Source organism: Typopeltis vanoorti, chromosome 14 (assembly GCF_054136105.1).
Source record: "Typopeltis vanoorti isolate ZY-2024b chromosome 14, IOZ_Tvanoo_1.0, whole genome shotgun sequence".
NCBI classification, from domain to species: Eukaryota; Metazoa; Arthropoda; class Arachnida; order Uropygi; family Thelyphonidae; genus Typopeltis; species Typopeltis vanoorti.
Window position 1 is genome coordinate 52,164,034 of NC_143562.1, and position 27,170 is coordinate 52,191,203.

Here is a 27,170-nt window from a genome sequence, read left to right on the forward strand (position 1 = left end):
CATGCTTGGTAATTCCCAAGACAGGCCATTATCTCTTTATTACTAAACTCTTCATTGCTAATTCATTTAGTCACTCATTATGCTCTTCATACAGAATATGAGGTCCCACACAAAAAAAATGAGGCTAACCCTATAGCTTAGGAACGGAGAGTGGGAGGGGAGACACAAAGAGATGGTTTTAGAGCATGTTCAAACCTGTCACTGTGAGACAAGGCTCAACTCCATCGCTTTATTCAGTACGAATGGACGCATGTTCCAATATAGATGTTTTCTTAATATAGATGTTTTATTGTCCAGATTTCGCTTCCATACATTAAGACCGGTAAGGCTAATGTATTGTATACTTTTAGCCTGGTTTGTTTTTCAACTAGGTTTGGTTTAAATATAGAGTTAATTACACCTGGTATTTTTAAATATTTTGCAATTTTTACGTTTATAATTTTTTTTTTCTTTTTTTTTTTTTTTAAATGAAAAAGATATAAACATAAAAATTGCAAAATATTTAAAAATAACAGGTGTAATTAACTCTATATTTAAAACCAAACCTAGTTCAAAAACAAACAAGGCTAAAAGTATACAATACATTAGCCCTACCAGTCTTAATGTATGGAAGCGAAATCTGGACAATAAAACAAAAAGACAAACAAAGATTAACAACAGCAGAAATTAAGTTTATGAGAAAAACTGCAAAGTATACCCTATTTGATCACAAAAGAAACGAAGATATTATGAAAGAATTAAACCAAGAACCAGTAATAGAAAAAATTAAAAAATATAAACATAAATGGATGGAACACATTCAAAGAATGAAAACAGAAAGATTATCAAAACAAGCCTTAAAGTACAAGCCATTAGGAAAAAGAAAACCAGGCCTAAATCCTTGATACGTATGATGATGATATTCTTGAAATGTATCAGCATGATATAATTGTCATTGTTAGGCTTGAAAATTAAATATATTAAAAGATCTCATGATGTAATAAATGGATGTTAATAGCAGTATTGAATTTAAATTAGTAGGTTAGGATTTTTTGTAAGTATACTGCAGAATAATGTATTGTTCAAAGTATATGAGGGGGTGCCCAAAAATAACTGGAATTAAGATGAAAAGCCAAACGGCTATAGTGAAGGTAAAGTTCTTTCACTTAAACTTTGATATCATCCAGGTCTAGCTACTCACTAATGAGACCTTAAAAAAGGTTGAAACCGGTCTGGGTAGCAACCTCTCCTCATAATGTAAAGCAATATTACATCTCCTAGGAGCTGTGTGTTTTTACATTATGAGAAAATATCAAAAATAGTGTGGGAGCTTGCTCCACCTTTGCTTCGAGTTGCCTTGGTGTGTACTACCAGGTGGTCACTTAAGCTTGGATTCGCCGATAGTCGTCGGCATGAAACTCTTAGATCGTCGTTTTCGATCTTAGAGTTTCACATACTGGCTGTAAAATAATAAGGGACTTTTATCCCCTTAATTTAAATAACTGGAATTATTTTTTAAAAAACATATTAAAGTTTAGAATACCATATTCTAGTCTCCTTCAAAAAAAAATTTTTTTCCAGCAGTGGAAAAAACAATTCTGTAACTGTTCAACTGGAATACTGTTTATAGCTTCCTGGAACTTTTTTTTTATTTTTTCACTTCATCCACATCAAATAATCGCTGCAAAAGTCACATGGGGAGAGATCAGACAAGTGAGAGCAGAGAAAGCCCGCCATGTTTTTCATCAAGAGCTGTTGCACAGACAAGGCCGTGTATTCTGGGGAATTGTCAGGGTGCAGCAATCAGTCTGCTATTTCACATTTCTGGCCATTTTCGGCGCACACTATCACACCGTTTTCTCGATCTTTTAATCATTTCTATGGAACCGGAGGTTGGACAGATAGTGGTTGGTCTTCAACTGATATGGCTCCATTTTTGAAATGGGAAAACTACTCGTAGCCCTGCGTTTTATCTAAAACAATATCTTTAAAGGCTGGTTGAAGCATAACAATAGTTTCAGCTGCAGTTTTACCCAAAAGGAGACAAATTTCACGCATACTCTGTTCCTTGTGGTCAGTCATCACAAAATCGGCAAATTTGTAAGCCCATTTTTGTTTTTTGTGACTTTAGTTTTCATTCTCAAATCCGCTACTTATGTGAATTTCACCCACGGAAGATTGTAAACTTATCATACATTAGTAGCATGGATAGGTTAAGGGTTACATCGTCTGAAATTGATTCTATCAACCAAACATGAACTTTGTCAAACCAGTTCAGGATTTCACTAAGCAGGATAGTTATATCACACTATGTGATGAAATTATTCACAACCTAAATTTAGACATCACTAAAACATACATGCCATCATTGGGTTCTTAACCCACAGCCTAGTCCATTGGATAGGGAGAGAGACAGATGCTATCCACTTAACCGTCACATTTTATAATTTTTAAAAAGATTAAAGATTGTAATAAAATAAGTCTCTCATTCCAAAGAGAAGTAGGCAACTCTTTTGCATAACTTGTAAACAGCTCATCTCCTGATTCACCCCAGCCCATTTCCAAGGCTGTGTGCATCCTGTTGACCTATATCAGAGGCAATGGAACCAAAATTGCATGTGCCAAGATAGTCCTGAATAAAAAGGCTTACTATATAATATTCTCTATTGATTGGAATATTGCTAGAATCAAAACCAACACTGATCTTTCTTCTGCAGACCTACCTTCATAGAAGGTACAAGGGCTATACAGAACTGAAGTTTTTTTTTGTTTTTTTTTATTCGCATATTTCATACTCTTTTAAATAAAAAATTAATTTATTGGTAGCAAACTAAATTGTATGCTATTTATTTTTTAAATCTCAAAATTTATTGGTGTTAGAGATTGCAAATTTCTCGATGATTTTTTAGTTGCGATAATTCGGTTAATTTATGCATAAATACTAAATACTAATTTTTTTTATCACTAATTTCGTATACACTAGTAGCAATCATGTTCTCCACGGTGATGGATCCTATGCACATGAACATTTCTGCATCTTTTGTGTTCGCATGCAGTAATTGGCAAAGTTGTACAATATGCAAATACCAAGTAATATAGTTGACTATAATTTAGAATTAATTCTAGGTGCAGATCCTGAAAGTTAATTGATAGGTGAATGAATGAACTCAACATAAAACGTTGACCACCTCTATGGTAGACTAGTCGAAAAAAAATGGAATTGATAAAATCTTCCGAATTTCGGTGATAGTAAATATCTCCATATGAACACGTGTCTAAATTATTAACATACACTTTGATGCCTTGGGCCAACTTATTTGATTGGCTAAGGGTAGAGATGGTTATCCCCTCCAGTCTTCAAACATTAGTTAGGGATCTTTGGGAATAAAAGGTGTTAGAGGATTTATTTTATCCATTCAATAATTCTGCAAATACTGCAGTATTCCATTGTTTAGGATCAAACACCGTCATCACCGGATGATATTTATTTGATCAGCTCTTACATTCCCTTGATTAAACTAAAAAATGAAAAACATCGAGAGATAACTTACCAGTCGAATAGTTTAGGACATGGGATTTCGACCATTTTTCTTAAATGGCTGGAAACTTCTCTTTCAGCCTTGTGTCAGTAATGCTGAAACGAAGTGATGCTTCGTTTTTCATAAAAATAACGTTTTCTTATTATTCTAATTGTAAGTTTTGTTATTGCCACATTGAATTCCACGAGGTCATGGATAAACTCTGACATCCGTGAGCATACTCGCTGGTTATAAGGATTGTCGATTCTCTCTCTCTACCAAACGTAACCGTTATACTTATTAATATTTGCATGACATGTGGATTTATGAGACATTATAAAAAACGTTTCACAATGTTTCAGCTCACTCATACGAACTCAAAATTCTTCTGTTTATCACCGAGATAATTTATTTGATGAAATTATTGTTCATAGTTATGTAGGTCTTAAAATTTGTGCAAAAACTTAGTGGGGCTGATCTCATTCGCTTTGCATCCAACAGAATATCGAGATATAATTGTGAATGCTTTTAGATGAATTTTCGCTGCGATGATACCACTGATTTAACTTATTGGAAAACTGAAGTGGCATGCAAAAAGTTCCATCTTTGTTCTCTAGAACAGGCTTCCCAAATTATGTGTCTGAGGAGAGGAGCTAAGGTTATGTATATGTATAATTTCTTTGTTTTGAAAAAATGCCTATCCAATTTGCTCTCTATCTTCTGGTGTCCTCGATCATCTTGTTTTTGTGAATAAAATACTCAATTTTGGATAAAATACTCAATAAAATACTTAATACTATATGGCATGTTCATCTAAGACTAAATGCTTGTTTCATCCCGGATTGAATTGGTCTGGCTAAAGGACACATAGTACCTTCTTTCGCATTGGAGTTATCAGATCGTGTCTTACCGTGAGTACTGTTGCCACTCGTTAGCCAAAGTGTAGTCGGGCCAGGGCGTTCCCCCTGATACCTTTTTAAAACTATCAAAATTTTTAGATTCATAATCAAAAAAAAAAAAAATCAGCTAATGCCTTTTTATTCCCGTATACGGGGAGCAGGCGAGGCCATTTAGCCCTATCTAACTTTTGGAGACTGAGTGGGCAGTTCAATCTCCACTGGTACCAATCAGAGATAGATGGCCCAAGGCTATCACTAATTAAGCAGTACGCAGTGAAGAGAGATGGCTCAAATGTGCCGCCATCTCGTGGTCCCTAACCCTAACACAATATATTTAATGTCTGAAATAATGTGGGTTCTATGGTCGATTTTCTTGAGTTTACGGGACGACAAACCCGCTTGCCCATGCCAGAGATCGACTAACTCGGGATCCAGTCGAAAAAAGGCTTAGAAAAATTTCCTCTAGTCGCCGACTAGACTCGAAACCAAGTCTTCCTTCGTGCGGCCAAGCGCCGTGGTGCGCAAACGCCACATCCACTGAGCTACACAGGCTCTAGATTCATTATAATAAATTATATTAATTATAATAATGAAACTTATAATACTAATAATAATAATGCCGCACTAATTCTTTTAGGACTACACCCCTGCAATGCACAGAAACATAGAACTCGTATACCACTGTAAATTTTGATGCAAGAACTATAATAAACTATTAAGAGAGTTAGCGAGTCGCGATACTAAATGTTTCCGAAATAATCACCACATAACGCTATTGCGGTAGAGACAAAACTCATCTTTATTTTTGGGTAGGATAAACTCTGTGGGATTTTTCATCATTTACTTCAAAAGTACAGAGTATGTTACTAAGTTGTTGGGTTGTTTTGAATTACGACTAAAGCGATGAGGGGAGTGTGTTTTTGTGGCCAATCTGAATTTTTGCAGGATAATAACCCGAGGTTCCCGGAGGATAAAACTGCTTTGCACCATATAATCGACTAACATATCTTAGTTGAAAAGTCTTATAGAGGTTTTTTGTGTCCTAGACAGGATTCAGATCCAGGTATTTTTTCGTTAGTTATAATAAAATGCAAAGTATAATGTATTGTTTATGGTACAAATAAAGACAAGGTGCATGAATCAAGGTCTGCTTCAAATTGAGTAGGAAGAAGAAAATATGACAAACTTTCTTTTAAAGTAAAGAGTGAGAACTTAAACCATTTGACTGGTTTCCTAGCTGCAAAATTACAGTGTGATCAAAATTAAAGTGTCCTTGTGATCCAGATGCGGAAGACATACCTGAGAGGGAAAAAAAGTAGTACTAAAATTCACCACCAGGGTGTTGTAAACACTGAACGCATGGAATCTCATACGCAACTCGCAGGTACCAGGAGGATTTAAAAAGATGCACACAGAATTTTCCCCTTCATCATGATTGTTATTACCGTCCACAGTGAGGGCACTACCTTGCCCCAAAGTGTTTTTCTTGTGAAACTATGCTACCAATGCAATGCTGTTGCTGCACTCCGCGAATTTCGTTGCCTGAACAAACGTTAACGAGGTCCACTATCACCATGTGCTTTGCGACGAATGCTTAGTTATTTCGAAGAAACGGAATCTTTGGGAGTTAGAACTGATAGAGGTTGCAAACGAATCAATTCAAAACAAGTAAATGAGGTTGCTACTGACGTTGTTGGGTAGACCATGAATGACAATGTTGGTTCCTGCAGTACACGTACTATATCAAGACTTACGAATGTGCCTTACACAACTGTGCGGAAAATTTTGCAGAAGATTCTGCATCTCTAACCATTCAAGATAACCCTGACACAGGAATTGCAGTAGCCCATACCCCCCCCCACCCATCCTACAGAGTATGGGCTACTCAAAATCCACATGCAATCCATGAAATTCCTTTGAATTCACCCAAAATCTTCAGTGAATTCAAAGTTACTTTCTAGTGCTGGTTTCAGTTTCGTTTATGATCACCATTCTTCTTTGAAGACATTCGCCAGTGGGTCCAGGAAATGCTCAGTTACTACCGAGAGATATCGTAATATGATAACGATTTTGGTGTGCGACAGTTACAGTTAGCGCCTGTGCATGGATTTAGTCATTTTCATGAAGGATATGACACTTCAACAGATTGGTCCATCAATATACAGGATATTCGAGACATTTCACAGAGGCCAGAGTGATCTGCTGTGTGTTTCCCGTTGCATGGTCATCTGATCTGTCCCCTGTGGCTTCTGACACTGGGAATTTCTCAAAGACATGATTTATCGGGATCATCCTGATAACTTGCCAGCGCTGAACGGTAGCAATAACGCAGCATGCATGCAACGTCAGTCCCTACTAGCTGCGTTCTGCCATCCTGCATCCTTTGTTATGCTACAAAGGATGCAGTTTGTGGCATATATATATTATTATTATGTGACACCTCCAGGGAGTGTAAAGACTCATCGAGGGAGAGTGTGTCAACAGCATCGAACGATTAATCTCCTTCCAACTACTAACCGCGCTCAAACTTGCTTAACGTTTTACGAGCCATTGGCAGCAGAGGCTCTACCAATCCACCAACCTTTGCTGGCAAACTGGGAAGGGTGGCACATTGAAGAGTACAGCCCACGAATGCATAATAGGAGTGAACAAAAAATGTGTTATTTATGCTTATGTTGCTTTTTTCCTTCTTACACGTGCAGAAAGATTATTATAATTATATTCGGTACATCATACAGCACCCCTGGCGATGCATGAACCTTTTGGAACTCTTTTCTCAGATATCGCCTCCGCTTGACACAAACGTTTCGCAGCATTTGGATCACTAGGTGGCGCTCCACAAGGTCTTAAATACTATTATTATTATTATTATTATTATTATTATTATTCCTGATACCTCCAAAGAGTCCGAAGACTCATCGCGAGAGGCACCTACAACTGTCTCAACCACTACACTGAACCTCTACTACGAATCATCTCCATCAACCGCCCACATCCACCACCACAACTAGTATTTTTTGTCTGTAAATTGCCTGTGTTCTGAAGGGCCGATTTGTCTGTATGCGGGATGAAAAACCAGAGTTTCCGGGAGAATAAACCCTGCTACCTCCGTATGAGATCGGCTAACTCACCTTCGATTGAAATCGTCCGGATAAAGATTCCTCTCGTCGCGACGAGAATCGAACTTAGGCCTGTTCCAATTGAAGGGCGCAATGTACCGTCGTTCTTCCAATTGCGCTACGGAGGCACAAAATATGGTTTGTGTGGTTACCTTCTTAGAACAGAGTGATCTCTTAAATGCATACAAATTATTCAAGTTAAGGGATATTACATCCTATATTGTTTCACAGCCGAATAAGAAACTCAAAGAGTTTCATCCGAATATAGTAATAATAAAGTTAATAAAGAATAAAGTTAATAATTAATCATCATCATCATCATACGTATCAAGGATTTAGGCCTAGTATGGCCTGTTCCGGCCTTAAAAGTCATCGTTGAATCGTTTAAGAGGACGTCCTGGTTTTCTTTTCCCTAATGGCTTGTACTTTAAGGCTTGTTTTGGCAATCTTTCTGTTTTCATTCTTTGAACGTGTTCCATCCATCTATGTTTATATTTTTTAATTTTTTCAATTACTGGTTCTTGGTTTAATTCTTTCATAATATCTTCGTTTCTTTTGTGATCAAATAGGGTATACTTTGCAGTTTTTCTCATAAACTTCATTTCTGCTGTTGTTAATCTTTGTTTGTCTTTTTGTTTTATTGTCCAGATTACGCTTCCATACATTAAGACCGGTAAGGCTAATGTATTGTATACTTTTAGCCTGGTTTGTTTTTGAACTAGGTTTGGTTTAAATATAGAGTTAATTACTCCTGTTATTTTTAAATATTTTGCAATTTTTATGTTTATATCTTTTTCATTTTCATAAGTGATCATACATCCTAGGTAGTTAAATGAATTCACCTGTTCAAAGATCTTGTTTTCTAATACTATTTTAGTTCTTGCTGGATCTTGTCCTTTAAAAGCCATAGTTTTTGATTTTTCCGTTGATATTATCATACCATAATCTTTGGATATCTCATTTAGATTTAAAATAGCTTTCTGTAAGTTATCTTCAGAATTTGTAATTATTATTTGGTCGTCTGCAAAGAGGAGAGTGTTTAAGTTAACTGTAGGTGAAAGTTTAATTCCTTGATGTAAATTTTTACTCCATTTTATTATTATTTCATTTAAGTAGATATTAAAAAGAGTTGCTGAGAGGGGACATCCCTATCAGACCCCTTGGTTTATCTCTCTTGTATATGATAGCTCATGATTTAATCTTATTTGTATTTGATTATTTTCATATATACTTGTGACAGCTTTTAGGATATTATTTGGTATTTGTCTTTCTTTTAATACATACAAATTATTTAAGTTAAGGGATATTACATCCTATATTGTTTCATAGCCGAATAAGAAACTCAAAGAGTTTCATCCGAATATAGTAATAATAAAGTTAATAAAGAATAAAGTTAATAATTATTAACTTTCATTTATTAAATTTCAATAATGTATTAATTATTAACTTTCATTTAACATATTAAAAGAAAGTTAATAATTAATACATACAAATTATTTATTTAGGAGCCTGTGTAGCTCAGTGGATGTGGCGTTTACACACCACGGCGCTTGGCCGCACGAAGGAAGACTTGGTTTCGAGTCTAGTCGGCGACTAGAGAAAATTTTTCTAAGTCTTTTTTCGACCGGTTCCCGAGTTAGCCGATCTCTGGCACGGGCAAGCGGGTTTTTCGTCCCGTAAACTCAAGAAAATCGACCGTAGAACTCACATTATTTCAGACATTAAATATATTGTGTTAGGGTTAGGGACCACGAGATGGCGGCACATTTGAGCCGTCTCTCTTCACTGCGTACCGCTTAATTAGTGATAGTCTTGGGCCATCTATCTCTGATTGGTACCAGTGGAGATTGAACTGCCCACTCAGTCTCCAAAAGTTAGATAGCGCTAAATGGCCTCGCCTACTCCCCGTATACGGGAATAAAAAGGCGTTAGATGATTTTTTTTATTATTTATTTATTTATTCATTTATTTGTTTATCCGACATTCAAATTTTTTTATCGACTGGTGAAACTGCGAGCCAATGCTTCAGATGTTCTGCAGTCTATGGGAAAATTTACTGTGGAAATATTTCGTATATGGCTCACTGGGATTACCTTTTTTCATAATAATAATAATATATTTAAGCTGATTCATGTTGTCTATACAGACATTTCTTTTAGAACGACATGCGTTTTTTCTCTTTTTTAGAGGATAATTTTTAGTCTGCCGACACAAGTGTCGGCAGACTAAAAATTATCCTTTTAGAAGTGAAGAATCTTTTATATATGTTTAACTAATACAAAATATAAATCTCATCATCAACGTAATCCTGGAGTACCAAAATTTAGCGAAGAACTTGAAAACACACAAACGAACTTGAATTGGTTATTATATATATATATATATATATGAAATAGTAATAATAAAATCTGATGTTTTGAAATCCTCTGGCAACCAGAAAAAAATAATCAAAAAACTTTCATTTGGTTATTATTATTTATTTTTAACGCACATGTGTGAGCCTGAAAAAATATAAAAGAAACAGCATCCCCCCCCATAAATAAAAACATTCCAATCATGACGGGGGAAAAGGAAGAAAAAAATATCGTTTCATTTGATATTCTTTTGCCAACAGAAATAAAATAATAACGGGAAAAAATCATTAATCATTGATCAGTTTTTCGTTAGGACTGTGTGAATTTGTTTTGAAATTTAAAACAGCCTTATACAATATTATTATTAGCAAAAGTATTACGGCCTGTATGTATATTATTATTATTATTAAAAATAAAATAAATGATCTAATGTTTTTTTTTTATTCTCAAGGGAATATCCCTTTTATCCCTGATTAACTTTTTGAACACTGATCGGCAGACTGTCTCCACCCTTCAACCAACACTGATAGCAGGCTATCAGTGATGGTCATGGCCATTAATGCAATGAATCAAGACTTTCATTGGATAGATTACCAGAACAAGTGCCACCATCTCGTGTTCCATGAATTCTAACACGTTATATTATATCTAAAATAATGCGAGTTCTTCAGTCAAATTTTTCAGCTGTGAGATTAACAACCCTAGTTTCCAACAGGCAGAACCATACTTGCCTATTCATTATTAATGCTGTGTGATATCTCCAAGGTGTCAATGTGGGTGGCCACTCCAATCCACCACACAGCACACTGTCTCCCCCTACTACATTAATCCTCCAACTACGCAACAGTGCCACCCACCGCTGACAACAATTGTATATTTTGTCTGTAAACTGCGTGTGTTCTCTGGCCGATTTGCTTGTATGTGGAATGAAAAAATCCGAATTTCCGAGAGAAAAAGCCCTGCTACTTCCATATGAGATCAGCTAGTTCACCCCAATTGATAAATCCCATATAAGGATTCTTCCTGTTGCGATAAGAGTCGAATTCAGGTCTTACCCAATCGAAGAGCGAAATATCTCACTGTTCTTCAACTGTGAGAACTGATGGTGGTGGTTACATTTTTAAAAAATTTTCCATTCCATTATATTTTATTACTACATTATATTATTCATTATATTCTATTTTATATTTTACATTGCATTTTATTTTATAAACATTTATTGCAACAGACCGTTGGATATATTATTGTTATTACGTTACACCACCAAGGTGTCCAAGGACTTATCAGGGACTCCGCTACGCTCACCGTCTCTTCTACCACTTACAAACACACACAACGATACCACTACCATCAACGGCATCTACCGTCCATCTACCGACCAAACACTCGGAACAACCAAGAAGCTAAACATCGATGGCAGAAAATCAGTACCTTCTTGGAACGACGAACTAACTGCCCTACGACTGCATCCCCTCTGTTCTAACAACCAAACAGAACACTTGCTATAGTTCATTCACTTACATATCTCCAGGAATTAGACTCAACACCTCTCATCAAAAGAAAATAATAATGTACAGTGACAATAGAAGCACTATAGACGGCATAAACACTAGTACAACTAATATTCTATTAGCATTAATAGAACAGACAAGAAATCTGGTGTAGATCGAGGGATGAGAAATCAAGTTCTGATTGTTGAAGGCGCATACTGGGGTAGCAGGAAACGAGAGAGCGGATCAGCTGGCTAAAGAAGCGACTAGAAATAAAAGTCACCAAAAGTACTCAAAATCTGCTATAAAAACACTTGCAAAAGAAACAAGACTAAACTTTTGGAAGAAGAACAAAAAATAATTCTTGCCAAGTATCAGAAGCAGACTCTGGCAGAAAATAGATGTCATCTCTTCAGGTTTAACCACGTTACTAATGGGACATGAAAAATTAAGACATTACCTGTAAAGATTCCAGATTCTGGAATCGCCATTATGCATTTGTTGTTTATACCTTCAACCGAAGAGCCTCCGTAGCTCAGCTTTGATGATGCCCTTTGGTTGGACAGGCCTGGGTTCGAATCCCGTCTAGGACGCAAAGAATCTTTATCAAGGCTTTTCAACTGAATGTAAGTTAGCCGGTCTCATACGGTGGTAGAGTGTTTTTTCCTTTAGAACAGCAAATTGGCCATTAGAACACACGCAATTAAAATGTATATAATTCAGTGACCTCATAGCTTCAGTTGCTTCGGCCGTAAATCTAAATAAACCAAACCTCCAACAGATTGTCGATCACTTACTTTATATGACTGTCAGCTACTAGACTCCATCCGGATGCCCCTAATACAACACATCGTCAATTCTGGAGACGAGTGGCCAGTGTTATCAAAAAGTATTACTCGGAACCAATGGCGTACCCAGAGAGGGGAACAAGGGACCCAGGCCCCACCAAAGAAAAAGGGAAAAAAAAAACTATAAAATTTTCCAAAAATCTTTTCCTAATTAAAATTCATTGTTTAACATATATATTTATGTTGTGTCGTGTCTTCTATTTCTATACCACTTATGAATTAGCGATCATTGCCGATGCTCAGTCATAGGTTGTATACGATGGGTTGTGTGTATTCTCAAATCGTCTACTCAACTTCCCCCCCCCCCCCAGGATTAAATCCTGAGTGCGCTACTGCTCGGAATTATTTATTTTTGTCAATTAAATTAAATGAAATTAAATTTTGTCAATAAGATTAACTTCCAGTCGTTGTAATGTAACATAAATTACTGATAATGTTTGAATTATATAGTGTAAATATATGTAGATATAAAAATATAAATAGAAATATGGATGTAAATGTAGGAATACGTACATGTAGATGTAAAAATATAAAAGCAATATGAATATTGATATAAATATAAATGTTAATAAGTACTTGGAAGATACACGTAATATATGCATTGTATGCAATGGACATAGGAAATAAATTACCTAATAGCAGGGATGAAACGCACTCACGCACATTCAGTACATGTGTGTTTATTTTTTTTGACAGACAAACATATGTGCATTATTAAAAAGTGTGACTTTATTTGCATATACTTTGCATGCTTTATATACTTGATATAAAGACAAACATATGTACATTATTAAAAAGTGTGACTTTATTTGCATATACTTTGCATGCTTTATATACTTGAAAAATGATGTGCGAATTCGCATAATTAAATATAAGAGTTTAAACCATATTAGGAATATCTCATATCAATTTTTAACATGAGAAGTATAAAAATAATTCTATACTTGAAAATTTGTACACAATATTTTTGTAAATTGTTTTACAACTTTTGACACTATATTTATTTCTAAATAATATTTTTATATGAGGGAATACTTTAATAAAATAGTTTTTTAAACTTTGCAAGATATAACTGGTTATTACTGTTACTCTGTGCATAAGCAGAAGTACTTAGAATTATTTTTTCCTGAAGATGGCTAGTGATTTTCATTTATTTGTTTATTTTTAATGAATCGGAGTGATAAAAAAAATCTGTTTGCAGAAGCTTTAGATATAACACTGTAGTATTTAACTCATTAACTTAGCTTTATCCAAAACAGTTATTAACAGACAGTGATCAGCTGCTCTACTAGGTGTCCTCGTCCTGGTGGCCCACTTATGAAACCTGTTCATGGATCACTCTACAGGTCATTAAAAAGAAATTTTAAAATGCAGGATAACACCTTAGTGAACGCCTATACGTTAGAAACCGGCAGCCACGTGCATAACCAGTCCCCTTCGGCAAACCAGTGAGAGTGCGAGTCAAAGGAGAGTGTGCTGATGGAGGCGTGTTAATGAATAGTGATCTCCTCATCTGGTTCCTTAAATTGTAACTGTACTGCTCCATCTGTTCACTTTTCCGTTTAGCACCTTCTCAGTTGTTTGAAGCCTGTAATCGGTGAAATTTCTAAAATGTGTGGTAAGTACCTGACCCCCTATTTTTCTGCTTGATTGCACAGTACAGTAAATACGCGTATTAACATATTTTTTATTCCGTATGTTTAGTTTAGATTTTACCTGAAGTTTAGACTTTTTCTTTACTTCCTGTTCCTCTTTCCATTTGCTTCCTTACATTCCTAAGATTTAAGTAAGCTGGAGTCAAGATTTTCTTTGTTTTTTAAGAAAAAGGAATAAAATGTGAATTAAAAAAATTGTTATTTTTTCAATTTTTATGTTGATTGTAAATATAAGTAAAATTATTGTTCATTCCTCATATTATATATTATGAGGAATGTATTATGTGATATATTATAATTTCACATAACATCACATAATATATCCTCATATATTATGTGATGCGTTATGTGTTTATATTTTATTTGATTTCTGTGTATGGGGGAAAAAACTATTACTTCTGGAGATCTCCACTGCGGATTAATTTGATAATCAGGTTTGATAATCCAGTTTTGGGTACCATTAGAAAGCACCTAAATCGTGTGGATTAAAGCGCTTGTAAGATACGAATAGCATAAATTTATCGGTTTCTTTCACCAGCTTTCACAGTTGAGCATGACCTGTCATTTTACTGTGATAAAATGACAGTGTGAATGAGTTGGTTTTATTATTACGATTATTTTTATTTTTTTAAAAAAAAATTAACAGCAGGAAACATCGTACACACATATGAAGATGCTAATAAATTTTCCAATTGCCTCTCATAAAATTATCAAAATTAACATTTATTTTCAACTTAAATTGCTGTATACTTGTTTTATGAACTTTTAGACAAGACTTCTACACTCTGAGAAGTGAAATTTAAACAAATCTTATAATATTAACATATTTTAGGAAAGACTGATTTAGCATTCTTTTAAAATGCATTGATATGAACTTTAATAAGTTCTAAGCATAGTTAATTTAATTCTTCTAAATTATACAATTTTGAATACACATGTTTTAAATTTTCAGGCATTTGATTTTATGTTATTTTGTTATTATTTTTTTATGTGTCTTCTTTAACAGTGTTTTGTTTTAATTCAACTGTTTTAATGTAGTTTGGCAAATTCTTTCAAAGAAAGTGTTTATTAGAGGAAAATAAATATTTTCAAACATATTATAAAGCAAACATATGTTCTGATCTAATTAGCTGCATTTTTATGTAATAAAAAAATGAATTCCAGGTATCATTTTGCACTCATTTAAATTAAGGGTTTCAATATTTTAATTTTTGATGATGAATGACTGAGTCTCCATGACAGTTGGGAATAAGACTATATTATTATTATATATAGGCACCTTGCACTTAATATTTCCTATGAACCAACTTTGCCAACTTTGCAAAAAGTGACCCAACTTTGCATCATTTGCATATGTTTCCCTCCACACCATCCCCAGTGTCATTAATACAGAAGTTGAACAGGAGTGATTCAAGGACAGATCCCTCTAGTACCTTGCCACAGTCACTCTTATTTTCTTAGGTACAGCTCCTCCATTTATTATTCTTTGACATGTCAGATATCCATGCTTCAAACCATGCCAATAAGCCTGTATATATGTGTGTGTATGTATGTATGTGTATATGTGTGTGTGTGTGTGTGTGTATGTATATATATATATATATAATGACTGTTCATTGACTCGGTTGAAATACATCTCTTTCCCTGTTGATATGATTGACTTCCATATCTGTCGAACTGGTGATTAATTTACCAATTATGAATACTTATTAACAAAAATATTACAATATGTACTACTGACTTTTTTTTTCTTCTTAAAACTGTTTTTGCAACTGCGCAATGCTAAATTTCAGTAATAGCTCTGAGTTATTGTTATGTATTCTTCTATAACTAGATTAATGTTATTATTTTGGTAACCTCTATGGAGTCAACAGACTCAATAATTCTTTTTGATGCAATTCATTTTTAAATAGCAAATTTAATTTTTATTTAAATCACTTTCAGTGCCTATAGGTAACGAGAATATTATTATTATTATTATTATTATTATTATTATTGCATCCTCCATGAAGTCAGCAGACTCATCTGGATTAATCTTATAAAATCCTCTCACTAATTTAAATGTTTCTATCATATCACCTCTTTTCTTCCTATCCACCAAACTCTGCAATCCAATCCACATTTCTTTAACCACTCTCCATAGCCAGCATTCTAAAGTCCTGATATTGCTTGTCATTCCTCTCTGGACCCTCTCCAATACTTCTGTATCACACTGGAAATCAGGTGACTAAATTTAAGCACAATAGTGCAAGTGTGGTCTCACCAGTGCTTTATACTGTGTCATAACCACTTCCTTATTCCTACATGTTAGAGTACTTCTTATCATAGCAGCACTGCAATGTGCAGCCTTTGCAACACTAGCAATATGACCTCTAAATTTCGGTCTGCTGTCAACTATCACTCCCAAATCTCGAATCTCATCCACTTGCTGGAGTACAGCACTTTCAATATAGTACACAGCCTTATATTTCTGCACTCCAAAATGCAACACCTTGCACTTATTAATATTAAAACTACAACCTCGCTCTTTTATCCACGTCAAAAGTTTCTTCAAATCTTCCTGAAGGGAATTAATATCAGCTGTGCTACCTATAATTCTCCTCAACTTTGCATCATAACCAAACAACCGAAGATCCCCAATCTGTTCACATGATATGTATCATTTACAAACAAGTTGAATGGCAGGGGAGGGGGAGTGCAAGAACAGAATCCTGAGGCATGCCACTGGTTACCCTCCTTCTCTGAGACACTGTTCCATCATATAACTTGATGTTATTGTTCAAAGAGCCAATCTCTGATCCATCTAACCAATATAATATCCATTTCCATCCTCTGCAGCGTGTACACCAATTCTGGCAGTCAGTGTTTGCTAGAATACTTATAGTATTCTAGCAAACACTTTTGCAAAGTCCAAGAATATCAATGTATATGATTTTTTTCTTATCTAACACACTTATTACCCTGTCATAAAATGCAAGTAAATTGCTAAAACATGACCCTACGCTTTATAAATCCATGCCTTTACAAATTCAGACCATCATATAAATGGAAATTTGATTTGTTCCAGAATTGCTATAAGCAATTTCCATGTATCAATATTTGGATAAGTGCCAGTTGTCCAGATATATGTACTGGTTATTCAGTTCTTCATTCACATGTAAAAAATGAAAATATTATTTTTCTTTGCTTACCTTGACCTACTTTAGCTAATTAAAAGCAATTTGAATAGCTAAGATTAGCAGTACATTATATATATATATATATATATATATATATATATATATATATATATATATAAGAGGAAATTAGGTTAGCATTGTTCACATTTTCTTCTTTTTTGTATTGTTTGTTGAAAGTTTTTCCATTTGGTTATACTCTGAATTAGAGATGCCAAGAAATTATATTTTTGGTTTAATCCTTTATCCAAGTGTAAGCAAACTTTGTTTTGCTTACACTTGGATAAAGTGTGAAGTAACTTTCTGAATGGGCCACTTGTATATAGAAGCTAATAATGTCACATCACTTGCCTTAGTATCCCATAATGCAAAACATATATCCTTGCAGAAATGAATGATGCTATCCATTATGGTAAGGGTCACTACCCAGACCAGTTTCGACCTTTATTGAGGTCTCATCAGTGGGAGCCAGACCCAGAAGTGATACCAAGGTTGAAGTAATGCAGAAGGCATGTTTATTTTATTTTATTTATTTTTTGTATTTTTTTTAATCTCCAAAAAAAAATTCAAAATGACTTGAATGACAATGGAATAAATTAATGCATTTAAAAAAAATGCATTAATTTTTTCCATTGTCATTCAAGTCATTTTGAATTTTTTTTTGGAGATTAAAAAAAATAAATAAAATAAAATAAACATGCCTTCTGCATTACTTCAACCTTGGTATCACTTCTGGGTCTGGCTCCCACTGATGAGACCTCAATAAAGGTCGAAACTGGTCTGGGTAGTGACCCTTACCATAATGGATAGCATTATTCATTTCTGCAAGGATATATACTTTGCATTAAGGGTGCTTAAGGGTCAAAGCTGTATAACTGAGAGGAGACCTCCACATAGCCTTTAAAGGAATGCGGAGAACCGACCAGGGCTTCTGACCTAACGTCCAATCCTCACCTTCTCGTGGTGCACCCTGTTGGGTATCTACTTTGATACTGAACGAACGAGGATGGGCTGACAATTTGGGATTTAGCCGACCAAATTGTATTCTTATTGGTTAAACCAAAATAAAAAATGATGGTACAACATGACAAAATTTCATGCCAGCTGGGGCGTCGCCCGGTTAAACAAGGCCCCCGTTGTTTTCGCCAGGGAACCAGGGTGAACAGCAAAAAGTCAGCTACTGGAACAAATCTGAAAACAAACCCCAACTCAACATCACCAGAGTTAAAGATTGGTACTATCAGCGTAATAAGCCTGAATGGCAAAGAAATGGAACTAGCTGAGGAATTAGATAAGTACCAGATCGACATAATAGGGGTGACTGAAACAAAAAAGACCAAAACTGGTGAGATCTTTCTGAGCAATAAATACAAAATGTTATATTCAGGCAATGACAATCAAGGAAAAGAGGAGTAGCCATAGTATTCAACACAAAATATGAGGCTAATCTTCTTGAATGGCAGTCAGTCTCAAGTAGAGTAATGTGGGCAAATATGAGAATGGGGAACTGGACAACGAGACTTATTTGTGCCTATGGTCCCACAGAAGGTTCTACTAAGGTAGAAGTGGAGGAATTTTTTGAGGCTTTAGAAAAAGCAACTGACGCAATGAAAAAGGAAAAGTTGGTCCTTGTTGGGGATCTAAATAGCAGAGTAGGAAGTGATTGTGAGACATACAAAAATATTTTGGGAAAATTTGGAGAAAAGAGCAAAGCTAATAATAATGGCAAATATCTGTTGGATTTCTACTCAGGACATGTACTGGTTATTACTAACACCATGTTCCAACATAAAAATGTGCACAAATTCACATGGAGAGAAGAGGCAAGGAATAAGAAAAGTCTCATTGACTATGTTATTGTTGATAGTGAAGTTTTCTCCCTAGTGCAGGACACCAGAGTGTACAGAGGATTTGAAATTGGAAGTGATCACTATTTAGTCTTGAGCAGGATAAAATCGAATTTCATATTGAAAAGAATAACATGTAAGAAAGTTTTAAAGCGAATAAAAGTTGAGCAGCTATCAGATATGAACTGTAGACTAAAATACAGAAAGATTATTGAAAAGAAAATGAAAGAGTTTGAGAACAGGAATCAAGCCTTGGAGATTCAGTGACAAACTCTGAAGAAAACATTGATTGATTCTGCCAGAGAGGCATGTGGTGAGGTTGTGTGCAAGGATAAAAAAATCAGAACTCCCTGGTGGACAGAGGAAGTTAAAGAGGCAGTGAAGGAAAAGAAGAAAGCATATCAAAAGTTCCTGGCAAATGAGTCAGCTTTTACTCTTACAGAATACAGAGACAAATGTAAGAAAGCTAAACAGTGTGTAAAACTAGCTAAATAAAAGTCATGGGAGAACTTTGGCAAGAATATAGAAAATAAATATCAAGAAGGTGGCAAAATATTCTGGAGGTTGTTGAAGAAGCTTAGGAATGGAGGAAAGAGTGCTGTAAAAGGAATTAGAAATGATAAATGTGACATGAAAACAGGAGACAAAGATATCCTTGAAGTATGGAGTAATTACTTTGAAAAACTGCTAAATGAAACAAGCACTGATGACAGCACAGTGATAAAAAAACACTGACCAGGCATGCAGTCAGGAATACATATCCATACTTGAAGTAGAAAAAGCCATCAAAGGCTTGAAATGTAGAATGGCAGCAGGAGTAGATGATATTCGACCAGAAATGCTGAAGTATGGTGGTATAAGAGTCTTACAGTGGCTGCACTGCATAGTTCAGAAAGCCTGGACAGAGGGACGAATTCCCGATGATTGGAGTAGAGCTCTCATAGTACCCATATATAAAAAGGGAAATAAAACTGAATGTGAGAATTAGAGGTATTTCCCTACTGAGTGTTTCTGGCAAGATCTATGCAAGTATACTTGAGAAACGGTTGAGAAGAATTGTGGAAGAAAAGCTTGGTGAAGAACAAGCTGGATTCAGGCCAAATAGAGGCCGTCAGGATCAGATCTTCACTTTACGACAAATAGTCGAGAAAGCATGGGAATATAACAAAGATCTGTATTTAAGTTTTGTCGATTTGGAAAAGGCATATGACAAGGTGCCAAGAGAGAAGCTATTCAATACGCTGCAGTTATATGGTGTCAATGGGGCATTATATCAAGCAATACTTAGTCTTTATTTGAGTTGTAAGTCAGCAGTTAGAATTGAAGGAAGTACAGGAAGATGGTTTAATGTTAAATCTGGTGTGAGACAAGGATGTACATTATCCCCTCTGTTATTCATTATCTATATGGATCACATTTATGAAGGAATGTGGTAAACCTGATATCAAAATTGGAAATGTTAATGTCAGCTCTTTGCTTTATGCGGATGATGTCATACTTCTAAATAAATCCGCTACAAGTCTACAAGATTCTCTGACTAAATTGAATAGCTGTTGTAATAGATATGGTATGAAGGTCAGCAATAAAAAGACAAAGACAATGAAAATAGGCAGAATTATAGAAAATGTCAACTGTGTTGAGAATGGAGAACCTGTGGAACAAGTAAAACATTTCAGCTACTTAGGCACGATTTTTACTGAAGATGGTAAATTAAATATAGAAATAGACAACAGAATCAGCAAAGCTGGTATGGTGGGAAGTCAGTTGAATAAATTCATATGGAATAAGAAAGAAATTAGTCAGAACACTAAATTAGCTGTATATATACAAGACAGTGTTCAAACCAGTTTTAACTTATGGATCTGAGAGCTGGGTCAGAAGTAAAACACTTGACCAAAGACTAGAGACCACAGATATGAGAGTCCTGAGAAAGATTCGAAGCGTGAACAGATGGCATCAATGGCAATATTATATTAAAAATGAGGATATTAGGAAAGAACTTGACATTGTCAGCATCCAGCAATGCGTTAGCAGAGCTAATCTCAGGTGGTATGGTCACTTAAATAGAATGGGAGAGGGAAGATTAGCAAAACAAGTGTTCTCTGCCAGGTTGGCAGGAAAACGACCCAGAGGAAGACCAAGATATAGGTGGATTGATATGGTACAAAGTTCCTTAGACGATAGAAATATAAGATCTGATAATGTTGGAGTCTTGACAAGTAACAGACTGATTTGGAGGAAAATTGTAGATAGGAAGTTAGTAATGATGTAATTTTTTCATGTAGTACTGTCATATCCTGTGCACCCCTTGAGGGTACATGGCAGGAATTTGATGATGATGATAATGATTTTTTTTAAAAAAAAGTATTTCTCAGCATGTATATAAAAATTATAAATATTATCAAGCATGTACCTAAAGGGGTAATATATTTAAATTATGTTACAGTATTCCACTACTATACAAAAATTTAATATTCTGACATTTAGCAATGGTTAAAGTGAGTAGAGTGGTTAGATTTGAAGTGATTAGAGTGAAACAGTTCATCAAATTATGGGTCAGTCTGGTCAGGTATTGTGGTTAAAGTGTTGGAAAGGCTGGTGAGAATCAGGATCCAAAATTGGGTTGACAACAATGGTATTATTTTTGATGGACAGCATGAATTTGCTAAATGGTGGTCATGTGCTGTGGTATTGAGGTGACAAAATCAGATGTTACTGAGTGATCACTTTTCAAAAGTCTATCACCAAAGTGAGGATATCTCTGTATCTGTAGCAATAACTAATGTGAGAATCAAAGTTAAGAAATCAGAAGTATTTAATATATTGCAAAATTTAAATGCAAACACTGCTGTAGGTTTAGATGGAGTATCAGCTTGGGCGTTGCATGAATGTGCAAAGGAATTGTTAACCCCTCTTACTTGGATATTTAACTTAAGTTTGAACTCTGGAATGGTCCCTAGAGAGTGGAAGTTAGGCAAAGTGGTTCCTTTGCATAAAGGTGGCTCTAAAACTGCAATAGTTAATTTCAAACCAATCACCATCTCAGGAGTAGTGGTAAAAGTATTGGAAAAGTTTGTTAAAGACAAAATTCAAGAATGTGTGAATCAGGATATGATACTCTATAGAGGCCAACATGGATCTACCTTTAACAAAAATTAATAGATTGCTAAGGCAGGATCTACTTTTAACTTTTTATAATAGAATGACATCTGAGTTGGACAAAGGAACTGGCTACACTGTGGTACTTCTGGATTTTGCTAGGGCCTTTGACAGGATACCCCATGGAACACTTTTATGCAAATTGAACCAGATGGGAATGGATACTAAATTGGATAGGAGAATATGGATAGGATAGGTGATATGGATAGGAGAATGGCTCAGGGAGAGATAGCAGAAGGTGGTGTATGGAGGAGCCAAGTCCAGAATGAGGCAGGTGACCAGTGGTGTGCCTCAGGGCTCTGTGCTTGGGCCATTGTTATTTAATTTGTATATAAATGATATAGGAAATGGCTTAAAGGGAGATATTCAGTTGTTTGCTGATGATGCAAATTTGGGTAGCACAATAAAAAAAATCAAGCTGATGTTGAAAGTTTGCAGGATGATTTAAATAAGCTGGTAGAATGGGCAAAAGGTAATGGATGTCAGTTCAATGTGGAAAAGTGTAAAGTTATGCATTTTGGGATTAAAAGATTACCAGCTGTGAACTGCATTGATGGAACAGTACTCCAAGAGATTGATGAGGCTAGGGACTTAGGGGTGTTGGTAGATAGGGAGATGAAGTTCAGGGGACACTTTGCTAAGGTGTCCAAGATTGCACATAGGATTACTTGGTTGTTGAGGAACACACTGACATCCAGAGATAAAGAGGCTATTATTCCCCTTTTGTAAAGCGTTGATACTTCCACATTTGGATTACTGTGCTCAAGTCTGGTCACCTGGATTCCTTGGAGATGAGGAGGCTGTGGAGAGGGTTCAGAGAAGAGAGACTAAGTTGGTGAGTGATGTAAAAAATGCTCCCTACATTGATAGATTGAGAGCATGTAGATTGCAGAGGTTGGTTGATAGGCAGAGAAGAGGGGATAGGATAGAAACATTTAAATTACTGAAAGGTTTTTATAGGATTGATGCAGGGGAAATGTTTCAGCTGTGTGATAGTGATGGAAGAACAAGAGGTCATCCCTGGAAATTAAAGAAGCGTGTGGTTAACAAAGGTGTGAGAACAAGGTTTTTTGCCTGGAGGGTGGTGAATGAGTGGAATTCATTGCCTGATTTAGTTGTGAATTCTTCGTCTGTAAATGAATTCAAGAATAGATATGATAGATATTGTTTTGCTATTTTGGGTCTCCCACGATGAGTCTACTGACTCCATGGAGATACCCGTAATAATAATAATGTTTTAGTAATCTACTTACTTATTACAATAAGGTGACACAGCATTGGACATGAGAGATGGATACACAGTAGTGTACTTAGACTTTGCAAAGGCTTTTGATAGATTAATGCATAATAAATTGATAGTCAAACTAGAGCAGATCAGGTTGGATGTTAGATTAGTGCATTGGATTGGAGATTAGCTATCTGATAGGTATCAACAAATTGCATATGGGGGAGCAATATCCCAGAGAAGGAAAGTCACTAGTGGTGGGCCTCAAGTGTCTGTTTTAGGGGCCATTGCTGTTTAACCTGTATGTTAATGATATTGGGGAAGATTTGAATGGGGATACACAGTTGTTTGCAGATGATGCAAAATTGGGACGAATTATGAGGAGTAGAGCAGATGTGACCTTACAAGAAGACTTGAATAGACTGAGTGAATAGGCACGGGAGTGGGGAGACCAGTTCAATGTTGCGAAATGTCAGGTTTTAAAATTTGGAAAACAAAGACAATCACAAACATCCATGCCCACGCCATGGATGTTTGTGATTGTCTTTTGGCTGGAGAGCAGATACCGCATCTCCAGCGGATATGCCAACCAGGCTGACGTCAATATTTAGAGAATACTAATAGTTTTGAATTCTGATGGCAGATTTCAGAATGAATATTTTACCTCAATAAAGGTCTAGAATTTTCAGTAGTGATTTTCCATAATGCATGCCATTGTACATTGCTATATATATGAGATGGAAATGTGTTCCAGTATGAGATACTGGAGCTTCTTCATGTAAATTCAACTGCTCTATGCAGACAGAAACAGCCCCTGATTTATCCCCATACTCAGTATTTTCTTTTCAGACACTGTTTTACCATATACAGGAAATGCATGATATATTTTTTCTTTAATCAATTTCTATCACTCAGACTACTTCAGTTTTCTGGCATTTCTTTTCAAAAGAAAATTCTGCATTTTCTTGGCATTTTTAATTTATAAGCAAGTGAAAAAACTTTCAATTACTACCTCTAGTCCAGAGTAGTTTAATAATAAGGTATTACATCTTGTCACTACTTGTATAGGGGAAATATGACTTGTGCATTACTTTAACCGTGGTATCGCTTTTGTGTCTAACTCCCATTCATGACATTTTGATAATGTTAGTCTTTTGGCTTGATTCTGGAGAGTAGAGCAGTTCCGCTTGCTGGTAGGTTTTTACATGATACTGAATAGAGCCGCCAATGATATTTTGATGAGTTTAGGAGTGGTCCTCTTGGATTACTTAGTGAGATTTAGAGTGATCTTGTTGATTACTCAGTTTTCAGAGAGAGGTATCCCTGCACCTTAATAGAGTACCTCAATAAGGGTCAATACCAATCTGGGGTAGTGGCCTTTTCCATAATGCATGGCATTATGCACATTCAAAAAGATGTGTGCTTTGCATTATGGGATACTGGGGCAATTAATATGAGGTCATTAGCCTCTATATGCAAGTAACTTTGTCATGAAAATATTTCACATGTAAACTTTGATTGCTTTCATTTGGATAAAGGATTAAACAAGAACATAATTTCTTGGCATCTTTAATTTAATTTATAACCAAGTGAAAACTCTTTCTTTTCACCAATCTGCTCACAGTGCTAGTGTCTTTATATCCCTTTGAAAGCACATTACAAGGAGAGAGTGTTCTTTATTATCACTCATATCCTCTGCATCATCTAAGATCAAACTATCAAAAAAAAATCCATTCGCCAATGTTGATAAATATGTTAAAAAGAGCAGTGACTCAGATGGAATCGAATTTTGTAATATGCCAGCCTGGTTGGCAGATTGGTTAGCATATCCACTCTCCAGCCAAAAGTCTGCGGGTTCAAATCCAGCCATGGGCATGGATGTTTGTGATTGTCTGTGTAAATACTAATGGTGGTGATGGTAGTGATGGGCAGTAGATGGTGTAATAGTTGGAGTTGGTGGATTTGAGTGGTGGAGACAGAGTTGTAGAGTAATTGCCCTCCCTCGATGAGTCTTTGGACTCCCTGGAGGTGTCACATAATAATAATAATTTAAGTCATTAATCAGTTGATCAAAAGTTTTTAATACACAATATTTATATTTTAGATTACATATAAGCATGTTCTCATATATCTCTTTTAGAAACCATTTACTTTTAATCTGAGTTAACAGCTAAATGTTCTTTTTAGTTACTCATTAGGGCCTATGCACAGTAGTTGACTATTCCCTTGATCTGTTTGTTTCATGAGAAACATGCAAAACTTGTTTAAACTAATTTTTCCTTTACACACTCGCCATGCTCTCAGACAGTGCATCTCACTCAGCAATCACTCTGTTCAAAAAACCTGCTCCTCACTCTGCTCACACCTTATGCCACTTCTAGGAATGGGGTTTGTGTTTTATCATCATCTCTCTCTCTCTCTCTCTATTCTATGAAAAATTTCTTCCATTTAATTATGTATCAGCCTCTTATCAATACTTAACCTGGGGTGATAGGGGAATGAATTAGTTGTCTGAATGATACATATGTATGTGTGTGTGTGGGGGGGGGGGGGATTTCCCAGAAGAGTAATATAATGAATGGAGTATTTGCAGGGTTTTGTTCTTGGACCACTACCACAACTTATTTTCTTGTTATTTCTTGCAGATTGACAGGAATATTCAATTGCTTGATGATGTTTGGTAACTCTCCAACTCTTCTCAACTTCTCTAAAGCTGAGAAGAGTTGTAAGAAGTCATGCTGATGTCAAGTCATTTTAGTCAGTTTATAAATTGCCTTTATTTTTTTTTTTATTTATTTTAAAGCAAATTCTGTCATGTTAGGCTGACATCTATAGCATATTAGTATCAGTGGTGGCCTCTTCTTTAGAAACCAAACCCAAAACTTTTTTTCTGCTTAGGATAAACATGAGAATTTTTTATTTAAAAAAAATGTTATCATTTTTTTTTTTTTTTTTTTTTGCTCAAGAATCTGATCTAATAACATCTAATATTATCTTATATACTGAATTATTTTAATTCAAAATGACTGATCTGTTTTTCTATTCAACTAATAAATATTTACCTTATTTAAAAAAAAAAGAGAGAGAGAGAGAGCTATGTATTCATCTTTTATTTGGGAATGAAAGTTTTTTTTATTTATTTCTTTAGGTCATTGTTCTTTGTCTATTGTCTAGACACTAGCTAATATCTAGGTGTATTTCAGTTTCTTACAATAAAAGTAGGTCACATTTGAAGGACATTTTGGTAAAACCAGCATCTGCCCAAGGAATTCAACAGGATCTGATAAATAAAACGGGTTTCCATTGTATATACTGTTAATGACTAATAACATTTGATTTTGGTTTATGCATTCTAGTATAAATCTAGTTTTGCATAAAAGTCTCTCAGAAATTTCCATATGGCTCACAAGTAGCATATCCTATCACTCATAAATCATTAATAAATAAAATACTCTGTATACCTTTTACATTATATTTGGTAATATCACTCTCTTCATTTTTTATTTTATTTATTTATTTTTAATGGAAATTTTATCTACAAGATAATTTTGAAGCAGTTGTTGTTCTTACTGTTATAACTTGACATTACTATACTTGCTTTCTACACTTTTTTAAAGATATGCAATTTTTGGTGAGTACATGTTCTTATTATATTTTGATTAAAAGCAGCAATATTAAGATTGGAACTTGTAAATTGTTGAAATGTAGCAGAAATTGCATCTTATCAGATCAAATTTGGACTCATTTTGGATACTTAGGCTGTTTATTTAATTTCAGTTACATCCTTCTGTTCAGTCCATTTGATATACTCCATTTGTGATACTCCTGCTCAGTGGTGCACTCATGATTCAATCTTGGGGGTGGGAGGGGGAGTTGAGTAGATGATTTGAGAATACACACT

At 35.2% G+C, this 27,170-nt stretch overlaps 1 protein-coding gene across 3 annotated transcripts in view; it reads left to right on the forward strand.

The window, feature by feature from the left end:
* Positions 1-13,570: 13,570 nt before the first annotated feature.
* LOC150099476 (glutamine--fructose-6-phosphate aminotransferase [isomerizing] 2-like) overlaps positions 13,571-27,170 on the forward strand; it is a 256,437-nt gene continuing 242,837 nt past the window's right edge. For all 3 annotated transcript variants that reach the window (XM_090404433.1, XM_090404434.1, XM_090404435.1), the window contains exon 1: positions 13,571-13,825. In XM_090404433.1, the coding sequence (XP_090260559.1) occupies positions 13,819-13,825 (7 nt within the window). In that variant the 5' untranslated portion in view covers positions 13,571-13,818. The remainder of the gene's footprint in view (positions 13,826-27,170) is intronic.